Source organism: Conger conger, chromosome 4, assembly GCF_963514075.1.
Source record: "Conger conger chromosome 4, fConCon1.1, whole genome shotgun sequence".
Taxonomy (NCBI): domain Eukaryota; kingdom Metazoa; phylum Chordata; class Actinopteri; order Anguilliformes; family Congridae; genus Conger; species Conger conger.
Genome location: NC_083763.1, coordinates 4,370,387 through 4,390,623, shown reverse-complemented (window position 1 = coordinate 4,390,623; position 20,237 = coordinate 4,370,387). Strand labels below are relative to the sequence as shown.

Here is a 20,237-nt window from a genome sequence, read left to right as displayed (position 1 = left end):
AGCACAGGGGCACATTAGCACAGCGTGCAGCCCACACAGGGGCACGGACACTGAGGCAGCGGATGGGAGTGGCTCTGTGCAGCAGCTCGGGGGAAACGGACTGCAGGCGTGTTTCAGCCTCAGCGCAGACCTGAGCTAACCTCCCAGCAGTCCCGCCTCCCGCCTCTCTCTCTCTCCCTCTCTCCCTCTCTCCCTCTCTCCCTCTCTCCCTCTCTCCCGCCTCCCGCCTCCCGCCTCTCTCTCCCTCTCCCTCTCCCTCCTCTCTCTCAAGTGCCCTTGTTTTCCAGGACTGATGTTAAAAATGACCCGCTGGCACCATTCCAGAGAGGGGGAGGGAGAGGGAGAGAGAGAGAGGGGGGAGAGGGAGAGGGAGAGAGAGAGAGGGGGGAGAGAGAGAGGGAGGGAGAGAGGGAGGGGGAGAGAGGGAAAGGCAGAGAGAGAGAGAGAGAGAGAGAGAGGGAGGGAGAGAGGGAGGGGGAGAGAGGGAAAGGCAGAGAGAGAGAGAGAGAGGGAGGGAGAGAGGGAGGGGGAGAGAGGGGGAGGGAGAGAGAGAGAGAGAGAGAGAGAGAGAGAGGGCTGATCTCTCCATACCTGTGTGCATGCAGAGCAGGCCTCCGTAAGCGTTATATAACCGCTAAACACACGGCACGCCGGCGCATCATGCCGGGATCGCGATGCGTAATTGTGTCACGGATTTAGACCGTTATACTTCCCGGAAAAGAATTCCTTTCAGATAACAGCTGCCCTCAGATAAGGCCAGCATACGGACAGGGGAGCGGGAACGCTGAATGAATGCGGAATGACAATTTCTCAAAAGCCCCCATCTCTCACTGAGACGCCGGTGAAATAACAGCGCTGTCACACCCTTTTACAGACCGTTCTGACTGCGCCCCTCTCCCTCTCCCTCTCCCCGTTCTGACTGCGCCCCTCTCCCTCTCTCCCTCTCCCTCTCCCCGCTCTGACTGCGCCGCACAGCTTTTAACAGCCGGTGAAGTGGAGCGTGCCACCATAACCTCCGTGTGTGCCTTACAGCCGGGCAGCGCTCTGTCAGACGAGCAAGTCTGTGGCCCAACGACCACGGATGGGCATCGACACGTTGGGGAAGTAATTTGCCACAACACAGTGTCTCCCTCTCTCTCCCTCCCTCTCTCTCTCTCTCTCTCTCTCTCTCTCTCCCCCTCTCTCTCTCTCTCTCTCTCTCTCCCCCTCTCCCTCTGCACTGGCTGGCAGCCACGATACGCTAAGAGCCGTTTCCCCTCGTAAAAAGAGAGGAGGGCGAACGCTTCCCGCAGCGGCCAGGCCAGGCCGGGGGGGAAATCCGGAGCGCGCCCCCTGCCCTCCCGCGCCCCCCTGCCCTCCGGCGCCCCCTGCCCTCACGCCCGGGCGGAGGAGGAGCACAGCGCTGATGAGGCTGATGGGCACCGACAGAGCGTCTGACCGGGGCGGGTCAGACCGCGCTCCTGTGGCAGTTCCTCCTGCGGCTTTAAAAATACTGCCCTGGCCCCAGAGAGGAGAGGAGAGGCGAGGACCCTGGCCCGCCCCCCCCGACGCCTAAACTATTTTCGGACGGGGTCAGCAAACCGAGATGTCTGTCCCCCCCCGGGGGGGGGGTTACGCAGACAGATGACTTGCAACACGCCGAAGGGAGAGACGTGCCAGGTCTCAGAGCCGCAGAAAAGACTCAAAAATCGCCCCGCCCGATTCAGCAGCAGCCCCAGGGCCGGATCACCGAGCGGGAATACCGAGTTACCCCGGAAAACCGCACTGAACAAATCCGGAAAAAAGGACTGAAGTATAACAGAGGGTTTCATATCGTGTTATCTCTGTAATCCTGCTTTGTGACAAACCCCCTCCTTTGGATTAGCGAGATCGCCGAATAACTGCACTGAGTAAAAACCTGGACCCTCCCACACGTGGAACACGGACTGAAGTAAAAAAACAACAAACAAAAAAAACAGCCGTTCCGGGTTTTACTCGGTGCAGTTATCCAGCGAACTCCGTAATCCTGCTTCGTGATACACAATCCTGCAATGCAATGCAATGACCGAAGATCACTTAAATTTCTGAACTGATATGGAAGGTTTAGATGCCATGAATTTGTCAAGAGACAGGCTAAAGAAAAGGGCGTCATCTCGAAAAGCGGGCATGCAGATTCTCACGCGTACACGTCACAACAGGAAGTTACGGCACAGCCTGGAAGGGACCTGGGAATTCTTCAGCGAAGCGACAACACATAAAATGTAGCCACTACACGATTTGTGTTTGTGGATTATGCCATCGATTAAAAGGATATTCACTCGAACAACACTGATCACTACATACAGTGAAGTCATCCTGAGGTCACTTCTCAGTCTAGAAGGTTTAGCTGAGGTGTGACAAATTATCTGAACTCTCGGGGGCCGACATTGGCACAGTGGCAAGAGCGGTCGTCTGGCAGTCGGAGGGTTGCCGGTTCGATTCCGCCCTGGGTGCGTCGAAGTGTCCCTGAGCAAGACACCTAATTGCTCCTGACGAGCCGGTCGGCGCCTTGCATGGCAGCCAATCGCCGTTGGTGTGTGAGTGTGGGTGCATGAATGGGCGAATGAGAAGCATCAGTTGTACAGCGCTTTGCGTAAAGTCGCTACATAAATGCCAACCGTTTACCATTAACTCAGGGTAAGTGGAAACTGTAATTGAATTTTTGGGTGAACTGGACGAAATGAAGATGGCGATCGCTCAGGCTCTTGAGCCCCAGGCCGTGGGCCAGGGTCGGTGTTAAAGCGGACTCGGGGGGGAAAAGCAGGTCTGACCGAAACGGGAGCGCTGAGCTGGGGGTTGGCGAGCGCTGCACACTCTGTCCGACATGACGGATGACGGGCCGGAGGAATCCCCTTGATCTGGGAGGAGGGCGGAGGCCTGAGCCGGCAGGGTCCCGTTACACCCCCACGGGCGGCTGCCAGCCCCCCCGGCCGTCAGTCACCGGCCGGCCAGACGCAGAGGGACGTCCGCGCTCCGAAATCCCCCCCCCCCCCGTGGGCGCGTTCCCCGGGGGATATACGGGTCTGTCAGCGGGAGGGGGGAGGGGAGCAGGGGGGAGGGAGCACGGTCAGGCAGCTACAGTGTAGCGGGGGGGGGTCAAGAGTAGACTGTCCGAAAATACGGACCGTGTGCCTGTTACGTCACCCACGGAGTATCCACGGGCTGGGGAAAAGGGTTTTGAAACCTCAGAAGTAAGTTTATGGGCCGCCATGATGTGTTTAGCCCGATGAGGCTCCTCCGCTAAGCGTGTGAGAGAGAGAGAGAGAGTGACGCAATCTGCCCCCGATTCGCCCACAAAGTATTACTGTATTGTCCTAATAACACAATAATGTCAAAAGCATTGCCACAAGAGGAGGAATTAGATTAAGAAAAAAAAAAAAAGCACAGATTGCAACTACCTTTTCTTGGGGGGAAACAACATTATTGACTTTGTGTTTTTACTGAATTGTTACTGTGGACTTTACACCGGACAGGCTGGCTGCTGAAACAGATACCGGAGAGAACCGCAGAATCTCTCGACACGGCCAGGTAATGAACCTCACAAACGAAGCCCGGTTTTGGCTGTTTGGGTTCAAGGTGGGCCTCGTTAAAATTGGGAGGGCATGCAGCCGGTGTGGTGCCCCCGCGCCCCCCCGTCCCTGCACTCTCCTGCTGAAGGCACGGCGCTTCTCCATTACACAGTGTTCACAGTAATAAGTTGGCAGCTGAACCCGCTGTAATGAGAGTATCTGAATAAGATTATCTCATTATTTTTACATGGAGGAGGAGGCAGAGCTGTGGGGTCCGGGCTGTGTGGCGCACTTTGTTCAAACTCCAAGAAAGGGCCAATCCGGGAAGGGAAAACGGCACGAGCCATAATTAATATTTTCATCTGCTGATGTAACGCACGCACACACACACACACGCACGCACACGCACGCACACATGCACGCACACATGCACGCACACTGAAATATCAACTGCACTTTTGGGAATTTAATCCATTCGATTCGTAGACAATTGCCCACCGCAAACGATCAAAACCTCTTAATTCATTTCAGTTCTCCGATGCCGGGAGGAGCTTTTCCCAGCCCTGTGGTCTCAATTACAGGAGTCGCATATACAGCCAGAGAGTATTCAATAATGGGAGCACAGGAATGTAAATATGTATCAAGTTAGGATAGTTAGAAGTGGCATCAGGGGCGGCCTGTAGCGTAGTGGTTAAGGTAAAATGACTAGGACACGCAAGGTCGGTGGTTCAAACCCCGGTGTAGCCACAATAAGATCCGCACAGCCGTTGGGCCCTTGAGCAAGGCCCTTAACCCTGCATTGCTCCAGGGGAGGATTGTCTCCTGCTTAGTCAAATCAACTGTACGTCGCTCTGGATAAGTGTGTCTGCCAAATGCCAATAATGTAATGTAATGTAAGTGTTGTATAAACAAATCGCACTAAGTAGCAAAGATAATACTTTCTAGAAAAGTTGATTAAAGATGTAACTTCAGCATATCCGGGAAAGAGGGTGAGATGTCTTCCACTCCATTACATTACATGTCATTTGGCTGATGCTTTTATCCAAAGCGATGTGTAGTTGATTAGACTAAGCAGGAGACAATCCTCCCCTGGAGCAATGCAGGGTTAAGGGCCTTGCTCAAGGGCCCAACGGCTGTGCGGATCTTATTGCGGCTACACCGGGGATCGAACCACAGACCTTGCAGGTCCCAGTCACGTAGCTTAACCACTACGCTACAGGCCACCCCCCATGTCAGAAACATGAATAAGTGGAAGTTAGGGCAAGATCTGGAAGAGGGAGATGCATCTTTGAGAAATGCTTAGTGACTACTCAGGTAAGCACAGAAAAACCCACACGTCAGTGCAACAAACCGCCAGAAGGGATGAGCCGACACTGGATTAGTGCTGCGCCACTTCACTTTGCACAAAAGACCTTTCCTGCGATCACATCACAAAATGTCTGCAGTGTGCACCAAATCTTAAATGGTAAATGGACTGCATTTATAGAGCCCTTTTTTTTTTTTTTTTTGAAGCGCTGTACAATTGACGCCCCTCATTCTGCCATTCACACACACTCGCAGCGATAGGCTGCCATGGAAGGTGCCAGTTGGGGGGGGGGTTAGGCATCCAGCTCAGGGACACTTCCACAGACCCAGGGCAGGAGATAAAACCTGCAACCCTCCGACATCCTGAACGCCAAACAACCGTCTTACCTCCTGTGCTAATAGCATATAACTGTAAGAGCCTACATTTGAAGAAAATCAGGGGAAGCATTTGACGAAAAGAACGGGCAGTGGAGCTACTTCTGTTCAGTAGCCTGTGGTACAGCTGGAAGATTGGACCGCTGGAAGTAAGAATGGATTAAAAAATACTTTAAAATCCTAGACGCTGATGTCTAGGATTTTTATTTGAGTCCAATAAATTGAAACTGAAGAGGTACACTTCAACAAGACAATGATCTAAAACATACCACAAAATCTACAAAGAACTACACAAAGGAACAATAGAATAAGGTATTGGAATAGCCTTTGCAGTCCTCAGACTTAAGACTCAGACTCAGTATTGTTGAAAATCTGTGGGGAGATCTCAAACATGCAGTGCAGGCAAAATACTTGGAGATTGCAAACAAGAGTTGGACAAAAAAAAAAAAGAAAAAAAGAAGAAAAGAAAAAACCCTTATAACACAAATATAGAAAGACTGCGAGCTTACTACAAGAAACATTCATAAGCTGCACAGAACGTTTCTGCCAACAGAGGTGCTACAAACTACTGACTGACAGGGTGCCCAAATTTACAATAGGCTCACACCACATTTAGCTATTATCATTTTTTTTCCCCCCAATCTACACGTCAATTCCCTCTGTCAATTATGAAGGAACTATCGAGAAGGTACGAGAAATCGAACAAAGGAAAGGCCCGACAGCATGAAAATTGCATCCATTTAGATAATGGCTCAAACCCAATTTTGATGACTGCAGACAGGAAAGAAATGGGTCTGTAACACTTAAAGACGCCGGCGAGAGACGGGATTTTCACTATTAGCTAAGACTGCGAGTGTACAAACAGCTGGGAGACCATTCAACAGACATGCAAAATAAAATGTACATAAAATATGACCAGGCCACCTGCTGTAACGGCACCCTGACCCTTTCATTTCACGTCAGCTTTTCACCCGCGAGGGTGTGGGCTGAACGAACACCCGACCCACTGAACTCCTCAACCGCACCCAACAGGGAGAAAATGTCTTTTTAGATATCCTTTATGGGGGTAATTGCTCCTGCATAACCCATCCTAGAAACTAGAGCAGTGCGCAGCCACCGTGCAGTGCCCAGGGGACCAACTCCAGTCCTGAGGCCAGGGGCCTGGTCAGGGCAGGGGCAGGGGCAGGGGCAGGGGCAGGGGCAGGGGCAGGAACAGGAACAGGAGCACACCCGACCTGACATGCGTGCGTTTGAGTGCGAGAGGGAACCGGAGCACCCGGAGTAAACTCGCACAAACACGGGGAGAACACGCCAACTCGCACAAACACGGGGAGGACACGCTAACTCGCACAAACACGGGGAGGACACGCTAACTCGCACAAACACGGGGAGAACACGCAAACTCGCACAAACACGGGGAGAACACGCTAACTCCACGCACAGGGAGTGGGGTTAGAGAGGACAGCTTGCTCTGAGGGACTGGAACCGCACCGTCCGTCATGCGAGAGGTCACCCAGTCAGTTCTCTTTCCACACGTGATTCACGCCATTAACATTTCAGGCCCAAGTAAACCTCCTTTCACATATAAACGCTATCGACTTAACGCGTTTCATGGGCTGCGCGAACCGTCAATCCATCCTTCACAGCCCGAGACCACATGAACGCAGCACACAAGTGGATGATTGTCAGAATCTCTGTTTGACCAACAGCCGTGAGCGTCTTAAAGCGCCGCTGTTCTACAGCACGGCCGCAAGGCCGGGGTTCAAGGTTCAAGGTCCCGTTGCATTATCGGGGCTCTGAGGAGAGGGCAAATGAAAAGACTGGAGATTAATTCAATAGCGCGGAGCACAGCACACCGAGACAACGGCTCAAATTTCACAAATCAATGGCAATCGGATTGCATCTTTGGGCCGGTGACCTCTAATGCAGTAATTGAATTGTCTCGCATTCAATAGTCAAGTACTGCTCAGTGGCAGAGGGGAGTTTAAAAACCGAAGGACTACGAGAGCGAGAGAGAGAGAGAGAGAGAGAGAGAGAGAGAGAGAGAGAGAGAGAGAGAGAGAGCTGGATCTTTGTGCGTAATTTACCGAGGACATTCCATTTGTGAGGCTTATCGAAATGAAATATTAAAAAATGAGGCTTACAGCGTTCCATCCTCTTACTGTTAAGGACGATCAACCCAAAGCAGCGCCTAGGCCACATTACAGAGTTAGCTGGATAACAAACCAGAACCCTCCCAAACCTGGAACATGGACTCAAGTAAAAAGGGCCGTTCCGGGTTTTACTCTACGCAGTTATCCAGCTAACTCAGTAATCCTGCTTTGTGGAACAGTGCAGTTATCCAGCTAACTCAGTAATCCTGCTTTGTGGAACAGTGCAGTTATTCAGCTAACTCAGTAATCCTGCTTTGTGGAACAGTGTAGTTATCCAGCTAACTCAGTAATCCTGCTTTGTGGAACAGCGTAGTTATCCATCTTAAAAGTATATATTCCAAACCATTTACAACATTGTCATATTTGTGTATTTTCAATGTTTTTTTCCCATGCACTTCCTGGAAAATGTGTTATTATTATTATTATTTTTTTTTTTTACATCATTGTGCACCAGTACATCGATGAAATGTCAATTTTCCGTTCCGCTCCCATCAATATCCTTTTCACACGGTGGCACGCAACCTCACTTGACGTCAGTCAAATCGACTCCCTGCCTTTCAAAAATTCCCCCGAAAGATCGGTTCCACTCGTGCATATGTCACATCTCGGAAGCTGTGCTGTCACATTTCAGCTCATCTTTAAAACACTGCAAGAGCCCAAACCCCATTCAGCCCAAACCCCATTCAGCCCAAACCCAATTCAGCCCAAACCCCATTCAGCCCGCGTCCGGTCAGGCAAACCACGGGACGAAATTGGTGGATTTCACGGGGGAGGTCCCAGCTCCCACCTCTCAGCTCCTCCCCCTCCTCCTCATTCTCATCCTCTTCCTCTTCTTCCTCTTCCTCCAGCTCCTCCGTTTAGGGTTGTATGAGGTCCCACCCCATCTCTCGGCAGGAGGGAACGTGATGTGCCTGCTTCCTTTTGGAGCTCAGAGCTGCTCCATCACACAGACTGACGGAGGTAGAGTCAGACAGAGCGGCTCCATCACACAGCCTGACGGAGGTAGAGTCAGACAGAGCCGCTCCATCACACAGCCTGACGGAGGTAGAGTCAGACAGTCACTCCATCACATAGCCTGACGGAGGTAGAGTCAGACAGTCACTCCATCACACAGCCTGACGGAGGTAGAGTCATGCAGAGCGGCTCCATCACACAGCCTGACGGAGGTAGAGTCAGACAGAGCTGCTCCATCACACAGACTGACGGAGGTAGAGTCAGACAGAGCCGCTCCATCACACAGCCTGACGGAGGTAGAGTCAGACAGTCACTCCATCACATAGACTGACGGAGGTAGAGTCAGACAGAGCTGCTCCATCACACAGCCTGACGGAGGTAGAATCAGACAGTCACTCCATCACACAGCCTGACGGAGGTAGAGTCAGACAGAGCTGCTCCATCACACAGACTGACGGAGGTAGAGTCAGACAGAGCCGCTCCATCACACAGCCTGACGGAGGTAGAGTCAGACAGTCACTCCATCACATAGACTGACGGAGGTAGAGTCAGACAGAGCTGCTCCATCACACAGCCTGACGGAGGTAGAATCAGACAGTCACTCCATCACACAGCCTGACGGAGGTAGAGTCAGACAGAGCTGCTCCATCACACAGCCTGACGGAGGTAGAATCAGACAGTCACTCCATCACACAGCCTGACGGAGGTAGAGTCAGACAGAGCTGCTCCATCACACAGCCTGATGGAGGTAGAATCAGACAGTCACTCCATCACACAGCCTGACGGAGGTAGAATCAGACAGAGCTGCTCCATCACACAGACTGACGGAGGTAGAGTCAGACAGAGCTGCTCCATCACACAGACTGACGGAGGTAGAGTCAGACAGTCACTCCATCACACAGCCTGACGGAGGTAGAGTCAGACAGAGCGGCTCCATCACACAGACTGACAGAGGTAGAGTCAGACAGTCACTCCATCACACAGCCTGACGGAGGTAGAGTCAGACAGTCACTCCATCACACAGCCTGACGGAGGTAGAGTCAGACAGTCACTCCATCACACACTGACGGAGGTAGAGTCAGACAGTCACTCCATCACACAGCCTGACGGAGGTAGTCAGACAGTCACTCCATCACACAGCCTGACGGAGGTAGAGTCATGCAGAGCCCAGTCCATCCCGCTCTCCCTCCCCGATGAAACCAATCTCTGTCAGGGTGGGGCAAACAATTTCTCCCCTCTATTAAACCCATATTTTATTAAAATCGCCAGAACTACAAGGAGACTCGCTGATGCGAGGGGGAAGATGCCAAAAACATCACACACGGCCGGGTCTCGGGCAGAAACGCTCCGTTTATTTTTCGCACACCACATGAAAGACGGTGTCGAAAAGCAAAGGTTTGCTCGACAAACACGGACGATTCATTCAGAACGCATTCTCAAAAGAGACAGAGAGCACCATTCCTTACCGGGGATACTAATCTTATTGCGGGGGTTGGGGGGGGGGGGTGGGCAAGAGAACTACAACCTGCTTTAAATTCTCAAACTAATATTCCTCGTTTCCTGGCTGATTTCAGCGGAGGAAAGCCCTTTCTCACGGCGGGGAGAGAGACAGATGCCAACGTGGCGTTTAAAACACATAAGAGCCGAACGCCATCAGGACGGAAGCGCTGGCATCGCAGCGAGCAAACAGCCAGCAGCCACAGCGAGCGAGAGAGAGAGCGAGAGAGAGAGAGCGAGGGAGAGAGGGGCATCTGAGGATCAGCCAGGGAAACCGAGCTCACAGCACCGACCGGACCGGACCAGCCACGAGGGGGAGGCGGGCAGACAAAGGGAAGGAAGCGTGTGTGTGAGTGCAGCGTGTGTCTGTGTCTGTGTGTGTGTGCGCGCAGTGTGTGCGTGTGCAGCGCGTGTGTGTCTGCACAGTGTGTGTGAGTGTGTGTGTGTGAGAGAAAGAGAGAGAGGATGTGTGCAGCATGCGTGCGTGTGTGAGAGAGAGAGAGGATGTGTGCAGCATGTGTGTGTGTGTGTGTGTGGCACACAAAGACCGCAGAGCTCCCCTTCTGCTGCGCCGTGTGTGAGCGTGTGTCACATGACCCCCCCCCCCCCCCCCCGCGTGCAAACCGATGCGCCTCGCCCCCCCCCCCCCTCCCCCTGCCGCTCCTTTTGTTTCCCGAGCTCCCCACCCTCCTCTTCCTCCTCACCCTCTCCCAGCGGGGGGCGGAGCGGGGGGGTGAGGACGGGGCGAGCGTGGGGGGAGGGGGGGGCGGCAGGGTCATGTGATTGATCCCCTCATCAATGCCCCCCCCCCCCCCCCGCACGGGGCGAATTAATTACTTCCGTCTCCTGGCAACCGCAATCCCTGCCTGCTGCCTCCGTGTTCGCCCTTACCTTGAGATCACGTGAGGGAGGAGGCACACGCGTGCACGGGCAAACACGCATGTTCTGCACACACACACACACACACACACACACACCAAATGCATAATCACACACACACGAAAACATATACCTGCACATGCACAGACACATACAAACACACACATACAGGCATACACACATACACACTCGCCACAAACACATAATCACACGTGCATGCAAACGTATACCTGCACATGCACACACGCATGCAAACACACACACATAGGCATACAAACACACACACACACACACACACACAGGCACACAAACACACACCACAAATGCATAATCAAACACACATGCACACAGACACGCTCGCCACAAATGCATAGTCACACACAAACACAAACCCAATACACACACAGCCACTGCACACAGACACGCTCAACCTCACAAACCCCCCAGACGCATAACCGAGAACAGGCCCGCCTTTTCTCACCACTAAAACGTACCTTTTGCCTAAAAACGAAATAGCATCTAACACCGTATCAAGCCTGGTCTTCAACCCCCAGTGTTTCTGCCTCCACTACATGCACTGGCAAGCCGTTCCACACCGTGACCACTGGCCGTGTGGAAAAAATACTTCCTAACATGCGCACACAAACATTGCTTCAGCTTCGCCTCACCACGGACAGCCGCAGTCATCTCCATAGGTCAGAGCCAGCCCTACCTCACTCCCCCGGGCAATTACTGCAGGGCCTCAGTGCCTCACTCCCACGTGGGGACCGGGGGGAGGAGACGTCCCCAAACCTGACCCCCCCCCCCTCCCCGCCCCCCCCCCCCATGCCCAGATATGGCCTCCATCACGTCGGAGCTTTCAGCAAATTAACATCTGCCAGCTCAGGCCCCTCTCACAGGATCCGGCCCTCCCTGGGATACGCACGGGGCATTTTCACTGCCGCAGGTTTTATGACTGATTTTAATTATTTATTATTCTTAAACAAGGAAGAAATTGGCCTGTTTTCCATCTACTGAACCACGAGTGTGCACCACGGGCTGCGGATTTCTTCCTCAAATTAAATGCTGGGTCTGGTGCCAAAATATTATGTTGTGTTTGCTGCAACTACAAAAAAAAAACAAAAAAAACAAAAACAGACAAAATAAATATGGTTTCAGTAAACAGCAGCAAGGGCAAGACGATATCTTCCGCCTGGCTCAATTTCAGAACGTACACTCGCAACGGTTCACAGGGATCATTGTTCACTGGCGTGGTGTTCAACACCTCTAACGCCCCCAAACCTTCTCGCCTGACGGCCTGGCCTGACCTCCTCATCAAAGCTGTGTGTGTGAGACAGAGTGTGTGTGATAGAGTGTGTGTGATAGAGTGTGTGAGAGAGAGTGTGTGAGAGAGAGTGTGTGAGAGAGAGTGTGTGAGAGAGAGTGTGTGTGTGAGAGAGTGTGTGAGAGAGAGTGTGTGAGAGAGAGTGTGTGAGAGAGAGTGTGTGAGAGAGAGTGTGTGAGAGAGAGTGTGTGTGTGAGAGAGTGTGTGAGAGAGAGAGAGTGTGTGAGAGAGAGAGAGTGTGTGAGAGAGAGAGTGTGTGAGAGAGAGAGTGTGTGAGAGAGAGAGTGTGTGAGAGAGAGAGTGTGTGAGAGAGAGAGTGTGTGAGAGAGAGTGCGTGAGAGTGTGTGAGAGTGAGAGGTAGAGAGAGAGGGAGGTAGAGGTAGAGGTAGAGAGAGAGCCTGACAGAATGGGAAAACTGAGACGGTCAGAAGGAGCCCTTCAGTTCACATCAGAGCCGGCTGTAGGCACCACATGGAGCTCTCCATTTCACACCAATCTTCCCCACACCACCACACCTCCACACCCCCATACGACCACACCCCGATACCACCACACCCCCATATGACCACACCCCCACAACGCTACACCCCCATACGACCACATCTCCACACCACCGGATTACCACACACGTCTACACCTCCACATCACCAAACCCCCACACGTCTACACCTCCACATCACCAAACCCCCACACGTATACACCTCCACATCACCAAACCCCCACACCCCCACACGTATACACCTCCACACCGCATGGTTAGCAGCACTCCCATCAAAGCTTTCGAAGGAGAGATTTCCTAGAGAGAGCACGCTGTCAAAACAAGAGTGGGAAGCGAAATTAGGCCCGCTTTTCCTTTTTTCCGGACCGCTGAACTTCATAAACAGCCTTTGAGCTGACGTGTTACTCCACCACGTCAAACCAGAACAGGGGGTCCTCACACTATATGAACCTGGGCAGGGAGCAGTTCTATGACGAGGTAAACTGCCGAATATTCAGCTCAGGAAGGAGGACCATGAAGGCAATGTGAAGTTGCAGCCTGTAGCCCTCGTGGCTAAGGTGCTGGACTGGGACCCGGATGGTTGGTGGTTCAATCCCCGGTGTAGCCACCATAATATCCGCACACCTGTTGGGCCCTTGAGCAAGGCCCTTAACCCCACAGTGCTCGTCTCCTGTTTGGTGTAATAAACTGTAAGTCGCTTTGGATAAGAGTGTCAGCTAAGAAACAAATGATCCACTGTATTTAAATGATAAATTGATGCAGCCCCCTGACTTTAAGTCAGCAGCATAACTTATTATCCTCATGGAGGCCTCACCATAGCCAGAACAAACAGCGTTTAAAAAAACTGCAGTCACTTCTCATCTGCCTCCACAGAAAATGCTACTCTGAGCTTCAGTGACAAAACTGATTATGGTTGTAATTTTTCCCACACTAATAAGTTGATTCAAATGAATACAAAACAAAGCAGTAAAAATGAAAACAGAAACTAAATGACATCCATAAACAAATCACACAGCTGTTATTTCTGGCGTGCCAACACGACTGAAAGTTCTGTCAAAAACCCAGATCAAGGTGAGCAATTATACTCATAGCAACAAGATCTACAGCGACTTGCTCAAACTGAAAAGAGGGCAGAATGTGTAGCGTTTCTCATACCTCAAAGCACATCACCGTTTTTCTGTTTTCGCAGGGGGGGGGGGGGGGGGGGGGGTGTCTGTTGTGACACGGGGTCGATTGTTACACAATGCTTTATGATCACAAAATTGACACAAAACTGGTCCATTGAAATCCAAGGTGAATGAGGATGTGCATGGGGGTGTACAGCAGGCCAGCCTGTTTCTGATTGGGCAAAAAAAAAACAACAACAACGTTGGGTAACAATGGACCCCGTGTCACAACAGACCCCAATTTCCCCTATGACCTTCCCAGTTCAGCTCAGCTCAGGAAAGACAGGGTAACCTTTGAAACTACCCGACCCCCATTAGCGAGTGCTGCTGCTGCTAGCACTCGCTAAATAATTTCTGTCGGGCATGTGCTAATGCAATATGACAGACAGAATCCAACTGGGTATTTCCAGAAAAGGTCGTCCCCAACGCTGCCCTTGAACCACTCATGTAAGCTCAAGGATCCTACACATTTCATTAAGCCATCTAGACAGCCATGTATAGCCAATAACAAACACGCAAGCTGGTTGGTGATGCAAAACTCCTACTGGACACTACTGGAGAATGTAACGTTCTGAACTCAAAGCACAGTTTGACCCTTTAAAGCAGTGGCAGTCAACCATGTCACTGGAGATCTACTGCCCTGTAGGTTTTCACTCAAACCTAACAAAGCACATCTCATTCAATAGCCTGAGCGGGGCTGCCCAACCCTGTCTATGGAGACCTACCGTCCCGTAGGTTTCCGCTGCAACCCTAACAAAGCACACCTCATTCAACAGCTAGAGCAGGGCAACACTGTTCCTTCTATGTGAACGCCATTGGCTGTGGCAATTAGAACCAATTTTCAACCAATGAGCACGAATTATTGTACAGCTGGACAATGTTTTGGTACAGAGTGTCGGCCCATCAACCGCATATTTCGAAAAGTTTAAGGACGATAAACACAGGCGGAGGCTGAATCAACATGTCAGTGAGCCTTTTTCAATGACAGGAAGGGATTTACAATGGTCTTGTGACAATGTACCTATTGTACCTTTAATGCATTAATGCCTTTAGAGGTTCACCAGTGGGGAATCCTCCACAGAAGCAGAAAAACGGGGAGCATCACTCAGAAAGCCCAGCTCACAAAACACTTCACCTCCGAGAAAATCTCTCACAAGACAAACACATTCTCCTAGCGTGATCTCTACAGTAACTACACTCAAATTCAAAGTAGGAAAAGAAGAAATATTTTTGTACCTTTTTATTGGGGAGGGGTGGGGATTTAAAAAAACAACAAACAAAAACAACTAAGTAGTATGGTGGTGCATTGGACTGCCTGGTCAACAATGTCTACACTGTGGTTTACCACGTCAAGTTACCTGCCCAGTGCTTTTATCAGTCTGTATCAAAATCACTGAGGACTGCTGGTTTTCCACCTTGATTTTACCTGGGAGTCAGCTGCGAAGCCAGTGTGGCCAATCAGTGACACCAAATGTTCTGTCAATTACCCAGCAGAAAAGAAAACCAGGGCTGTATTTTGATTCAAGGTCCAGACTGAATGATCCCTGCTCTATGTGCTACTTTATTGCACCTGTGGCTTTCCGTGACTAGGTGACTTCAAAGTAATGCAAATGTAGCCATCATAATACATTTTATCCATCCATTTATCCATAATGACGGCACGGATGGTGCAGTGGGTAGCACTGCCGCCTCACAGCAAGGAGGTCCCGGGTTCGAATCCCTGTCGGCCGGGGCCTCTCTGTGCGGAGTTTGCATGTTCTCCCCGTGTCTGCGTGGGTTTCCTCCGGGTACTCCGGTTTCCTCCCACAGCCCAAAGACATGCAGGTTAGGCTGATTGGAGAGTCTAAACTGCCTGTGGGTATGAGTGTGCGAGTGAATGGTGTGTGTGCCCTGCGATGGACTGGCGACCTGTCCAGGGTGTATTCCTGCCTTTCGCCCAATGTATGCTGGGATAGGCTCCAGCCCCCCTGCGATCCTGTTCAGGATAAACGGGTTAAGATAATGGATGAATGAATGAATATACGGTGTGCACAGATAAGGATCATAGTTGAACTGTGAATATGGAGAATTTTGACTCAATCGCACAAGAGGAAACCCCTCAAAATGTGTTCCATAACCTTGTCAAGCAACACGGCAACAGACTCCACCTCTGGTGAGGATACGGGATGCATGGATGCACCAAGTACTAAATCAGGGGTGCCAATAATTATGAAACCTGGATTTCTCTCTGTGCATTGCCAGTCCGGGGTGCCAATAATTACGAAACCTGGATTTCCCTTTGTGCATCACCAGTCAGGGGTGCCAATAATTATGAAACCTGGATTTCCCTGTGTGCATTGCCAGTCCGGGGTGCCAATAATTACGAAACCTGGATTTCCCTGTGTGCATTGCCAGTCCGGGGTGCCAAGAATTATGAAACCTGGATTTCCCTGTGTGCATCGCCAGTCAGGGGTGCCAATAATTCTGGAGTCGATTGTATATGTTGCACTTTATACATGTTTGCAATGAAATATTTTCATTAAATAGTTGGCGTTTACGATATGTGAATATTTAATATTGTAAGAGCAATAATGAGGCTAACCATGTATATAATGAAGATTTCCTGCGTAAGCAATCAATTTGTTTCAATGCTAATTTTCATACAGGGGATTTTCCATTAGTTGCTTTACACCATGCCCAAGCAAAAACTCTGAGGACAACTAAGGACTGAATAAATGTGTTCTGACATTCAAGTCATCTGATTATGCAATTCCTTCATTAGACATGTAAAGCCCCACCAGTCCAACCAACAGGTTCTTGCATAAAAAATATACTTATGTCTGTAATACATTCCAAATACATGTATATATTGTCTTGCACCTTATTAATTTAGATAAATCCACATGTCAAACGTTCGTGAATAGCCTACAGATATGATAAACCGCCATTACAAAAAATGGTATAGATCTAATACAGTGTTCCATCGTTTGACAGTCCCTATTCTTGCGTTTTGTTTGTTTATCTAACAAAAAAAAGATAATCTACCTACTACTGATGTGGGCTACATCAATATTTGCCAAATTGATCGCATCATACGGGCACAATTATATTACAGAAAAATCTCCACACAAAAAAAGATGCCGCCGAGAGAAGCGGTTCAAGGTAACGCGGCAATCTGAAGCGGGTAAATCAAGGTAAGGCTCCGTGGAATTACCCTTATTTTGAGAATTCCGAATAACACGTTACGGTTGCACATATATGACATAGGAAAACGAGCTGGTGCGAGTCTCTAGATAAACAACGCACGGACATACATCAGACTGCATTTGCTTGAATCTCACCCACAATTTCAGTGTTCAAAACATCGCTCCTCAACATTCCCATGGGAGACTCTGTGCAGTGAATTTCTGATGAAATATGGAGAGCATTGCTCCAAATCTATCGGGGTGGAGGGGGAACAGCATTTTTCTAGCCCTGCTTATAAAAATGTGCTAAAACGTAAGGCGTCAGCTATAAGCATGAGTCCAGCAAATGCATGAAAACGCGCACACGCCCAGCACCTTATATTGGGAGTCAGGTTCTCTTTCTTTAGCAAAGAATCAGGGGTATCGATTTCAGCTCATTCTAGCGAATGCAAATCATTTCGCTTGGTTGCAGTGCTTGGGGTGGGTGAATTTTCCGTTTCTAACTCAAAATTATTTTCCTCCATTCTCGAAGACAGCATATTAATGTACTTTTATTTTGTTCCAAATAAATCCCATCACTAGTACATCTGAATTATATCACTTTGGCAATAAACCAATCTCAAATTCTGTTTAATATGACTTTCGTGCATCAATAGCAATAATATCTGCATCGACGTGCAACGTTGCATTTGGAGGAAAAACCATCACATCAAATCTTTGCTTACAAATAGCTAGCAAAGTCAACAATAGGTTGCTATACGTTAACGTCAGTGCTCGCCAACAGAAATGGCATTGTACATGGTTGTCAAAACAATTTAACGGAGAATGGCTATATTTGGTCTCATGATTCTGGGACAATGGACTGAAATGTTGCCACTGCCTACGATATAAATGAATAATATCGAACAACGTAACAAAAGCATCTTCTAACCAGCACTGTTCGCTATTCTATACAGCTAATGCTAACGTTACCTTGCTAATCAAGTGATGCACATCAGCGTTCTTTGTTGAGGTTTGTCACTCACTCACCAGTTATCCAATACGTTTTCATTTAAAAGAATGCAGCTCGTACATTTGGGAAACTACTGCTTTGGTAAATTAAGCGGTGAGCTGGCCAAGTGTGTCATTATATTATCTTTTGCAAGAAGTACTTTAAAGTTCTCGAAATTGAAGTAACGTCAGCCGACTTACCAAGATTCGGAGCATTAGCTAGCAAGCAAAGTTAACTAGCTGTATCGTACTTGAGACCCACTTCCGTTAGCTCAGAGCCTTATGGTTTCTTATTGTGGAGAATCTCTGGCTACATAACTTACTTTAAAGTCGATCTCATCCAGCCACAAGTAACGTCAAGCGAGCAGACTCGTACAAAGAACAGCACACTAATCTTGAACGTGAGAAAGCTCGCAACATCACACACCAAGTTAGCCGCCCATCACAACGTTGTTATATAGTAACACGGTCCAGTGTGCAACGTTAACTTGCTTACTACACTGGCGATCAGCCAGCTACAAAAGTAGCCGCCTAGCAAGTTACTTGCTCGAAAGCCCTTTTCCATGCGGATCATAACCTAAATTCTACAAAATGTTCATTATATAAAATAAAAACCCCATAAAGGAACAGCACAACCACAAGATAGAAGATAATTATTCATTTTAGGCGACTAGCACGAGTAAACTCGCCTTGTGTAATAACACACAGGCTATAGCCAATTCACCACGTATACTTTCTAATCAATGTCCATCGTATCTGGAGACCCTTAGCGATCATAAAACCAATAAACTATACATCGCCGAACGGGATGACAACTTAATTTCTGCTCAACTGAGAGTAATAATCAGCCAGAACTTATGCACAGCAGGCAGCGAGCGACTTGGTCATTACGAACCCTGCTCTGATCTCTGACTTTCGCGAAGCGCCGTTCAGGACTAAATTACTTTTAGGTCTTTCTATCGCTCATGCCTGTCCCTCGCATGGACATTCCCTTAGGTAGCTGGCTAGCTAACAATAAACATTCCAGATAGCGCGGCTCTGTCTGACCTGCGCCATCTTTGAAAAGAGTATTTGAGCAGACGCTTTCTTGAAACAAAGCGCTGCAACGGACGATCGGAAATCAAACTCAAACAGCACTGAGCGGAATGGAAATTTCAAGTCTGTCCCGCTTGCTTACCGTGAGTTTCCTGCATCCCAGTCCCTAAGAGAAGGACCATTAGTGCCAGACAACACGGTACTGCATCCATTCTGATTCACACTTACTCCAGACTAGCTAGCGGTCTCACAACTTCTCTAGTCTTTGCTTGAGGAAAAAAAGCGTCTGATTGGCTGGCAACGCCACCACACCCCGCCCAGAGTGAACCGCACTCTTGACCGCAGCCGTGGTAAACATTCGTGTACTGGGGTGCGGTAACAGAGATCAGTCCACTATGATTATTGCCAGCTAAGAGTTTAAGTTACGCAGTCAATTTGTTACTTAAAATATATTTTATGTTAAAAAAAAAAAACTCGAATGATATGCTTTGTTATTCATGAGCAAACTCTTCTCGGCGCGATCTATTATGCTAACTTCATATGTCGCTTGTCACTGTCAGTTGAAACCCATAGCGTCCAGTGGTTGAAACAAACAGGGGGTTTTGTTTTTTTAACGAGGATTTCCCTTAGAGTAGATAGCTAACGGTCCTGCCACCGTATTTGCACCGTGAAATCTCGTAGCTAATTACAAACTGCTGGAATTTGAGGGCATAACGTTCTCTCGTACGATCTTGTAAAGGCTTTTGCTTTCAATGCTGTATATTTACTCGCTGTTCCAAGTCATTTTCTGTTAACATCCCTTGTTACTATGAATTTGAGACATTGCCAATGTCCATCCATAGCCGATTAACAATGGTCAGCCAGCAAATCTCGCTGCCTGGCTACAGTTCGCATGTGGTTTTGAGAAAGATCAGCTTGTGTCCGTTCTCAAGAAACGACAATAACATACATTTACATTTTAGTCATTTGGCATACTACCATAAACCATACTACCATAAACCCTACCATACAGCCGGATATAAACAATCCTAGGTTAGAAAATCAGCTTGTTTCAGGTGGCCCAACATATACGAGTTCCCATCAACGGTCTGGGGGTTAATGTTGACCGTAGGCCCCCTTGTGGATTAATTTATGTGTCAGTGAGGGTCATTGTCAAATCCAGATGGCTACACACCTTTTATATTGCGTACATTTTATTCAGTATAAAATAAAACGTTTGCGTTGGCTTCTCACTCAAGGCAATTACAGCATGATGGCACGTGACAAAGTGAAATTAAACAATCAAAAGCATGTTATGGTTGCAATATGTGTACCTGGTCTTCCATTGTGTTTTATATTGCACGTTGGTACTGCTTATGATATCGTGCGA

General features: G+C 49.2%; 1 protein-coding gene across 1 annotated transcript in view; it reads right to left on the bottom strand.

Moving 5' to 3' along the window:
- LOC133126144 (TGF-beta receptor type-1-like) overlaps positions 1–19,128 on the bottom strand; it is a 54,347-nt gene extending 35,219 nt beyond the window's left edge. The window contains 1 exon segment of the mRNA XM_061238010.1: positions 19,011–19,128. Within this exon segment, the coding sequence (XP_061093994.1) occupies positions 19,011–19,080 (70 nt within the window). The 5' untranslated portion in view covers positions 19,081–19,128.
- Positions 19,129–20,237: the final 1,109 nt, after the last annotated feature.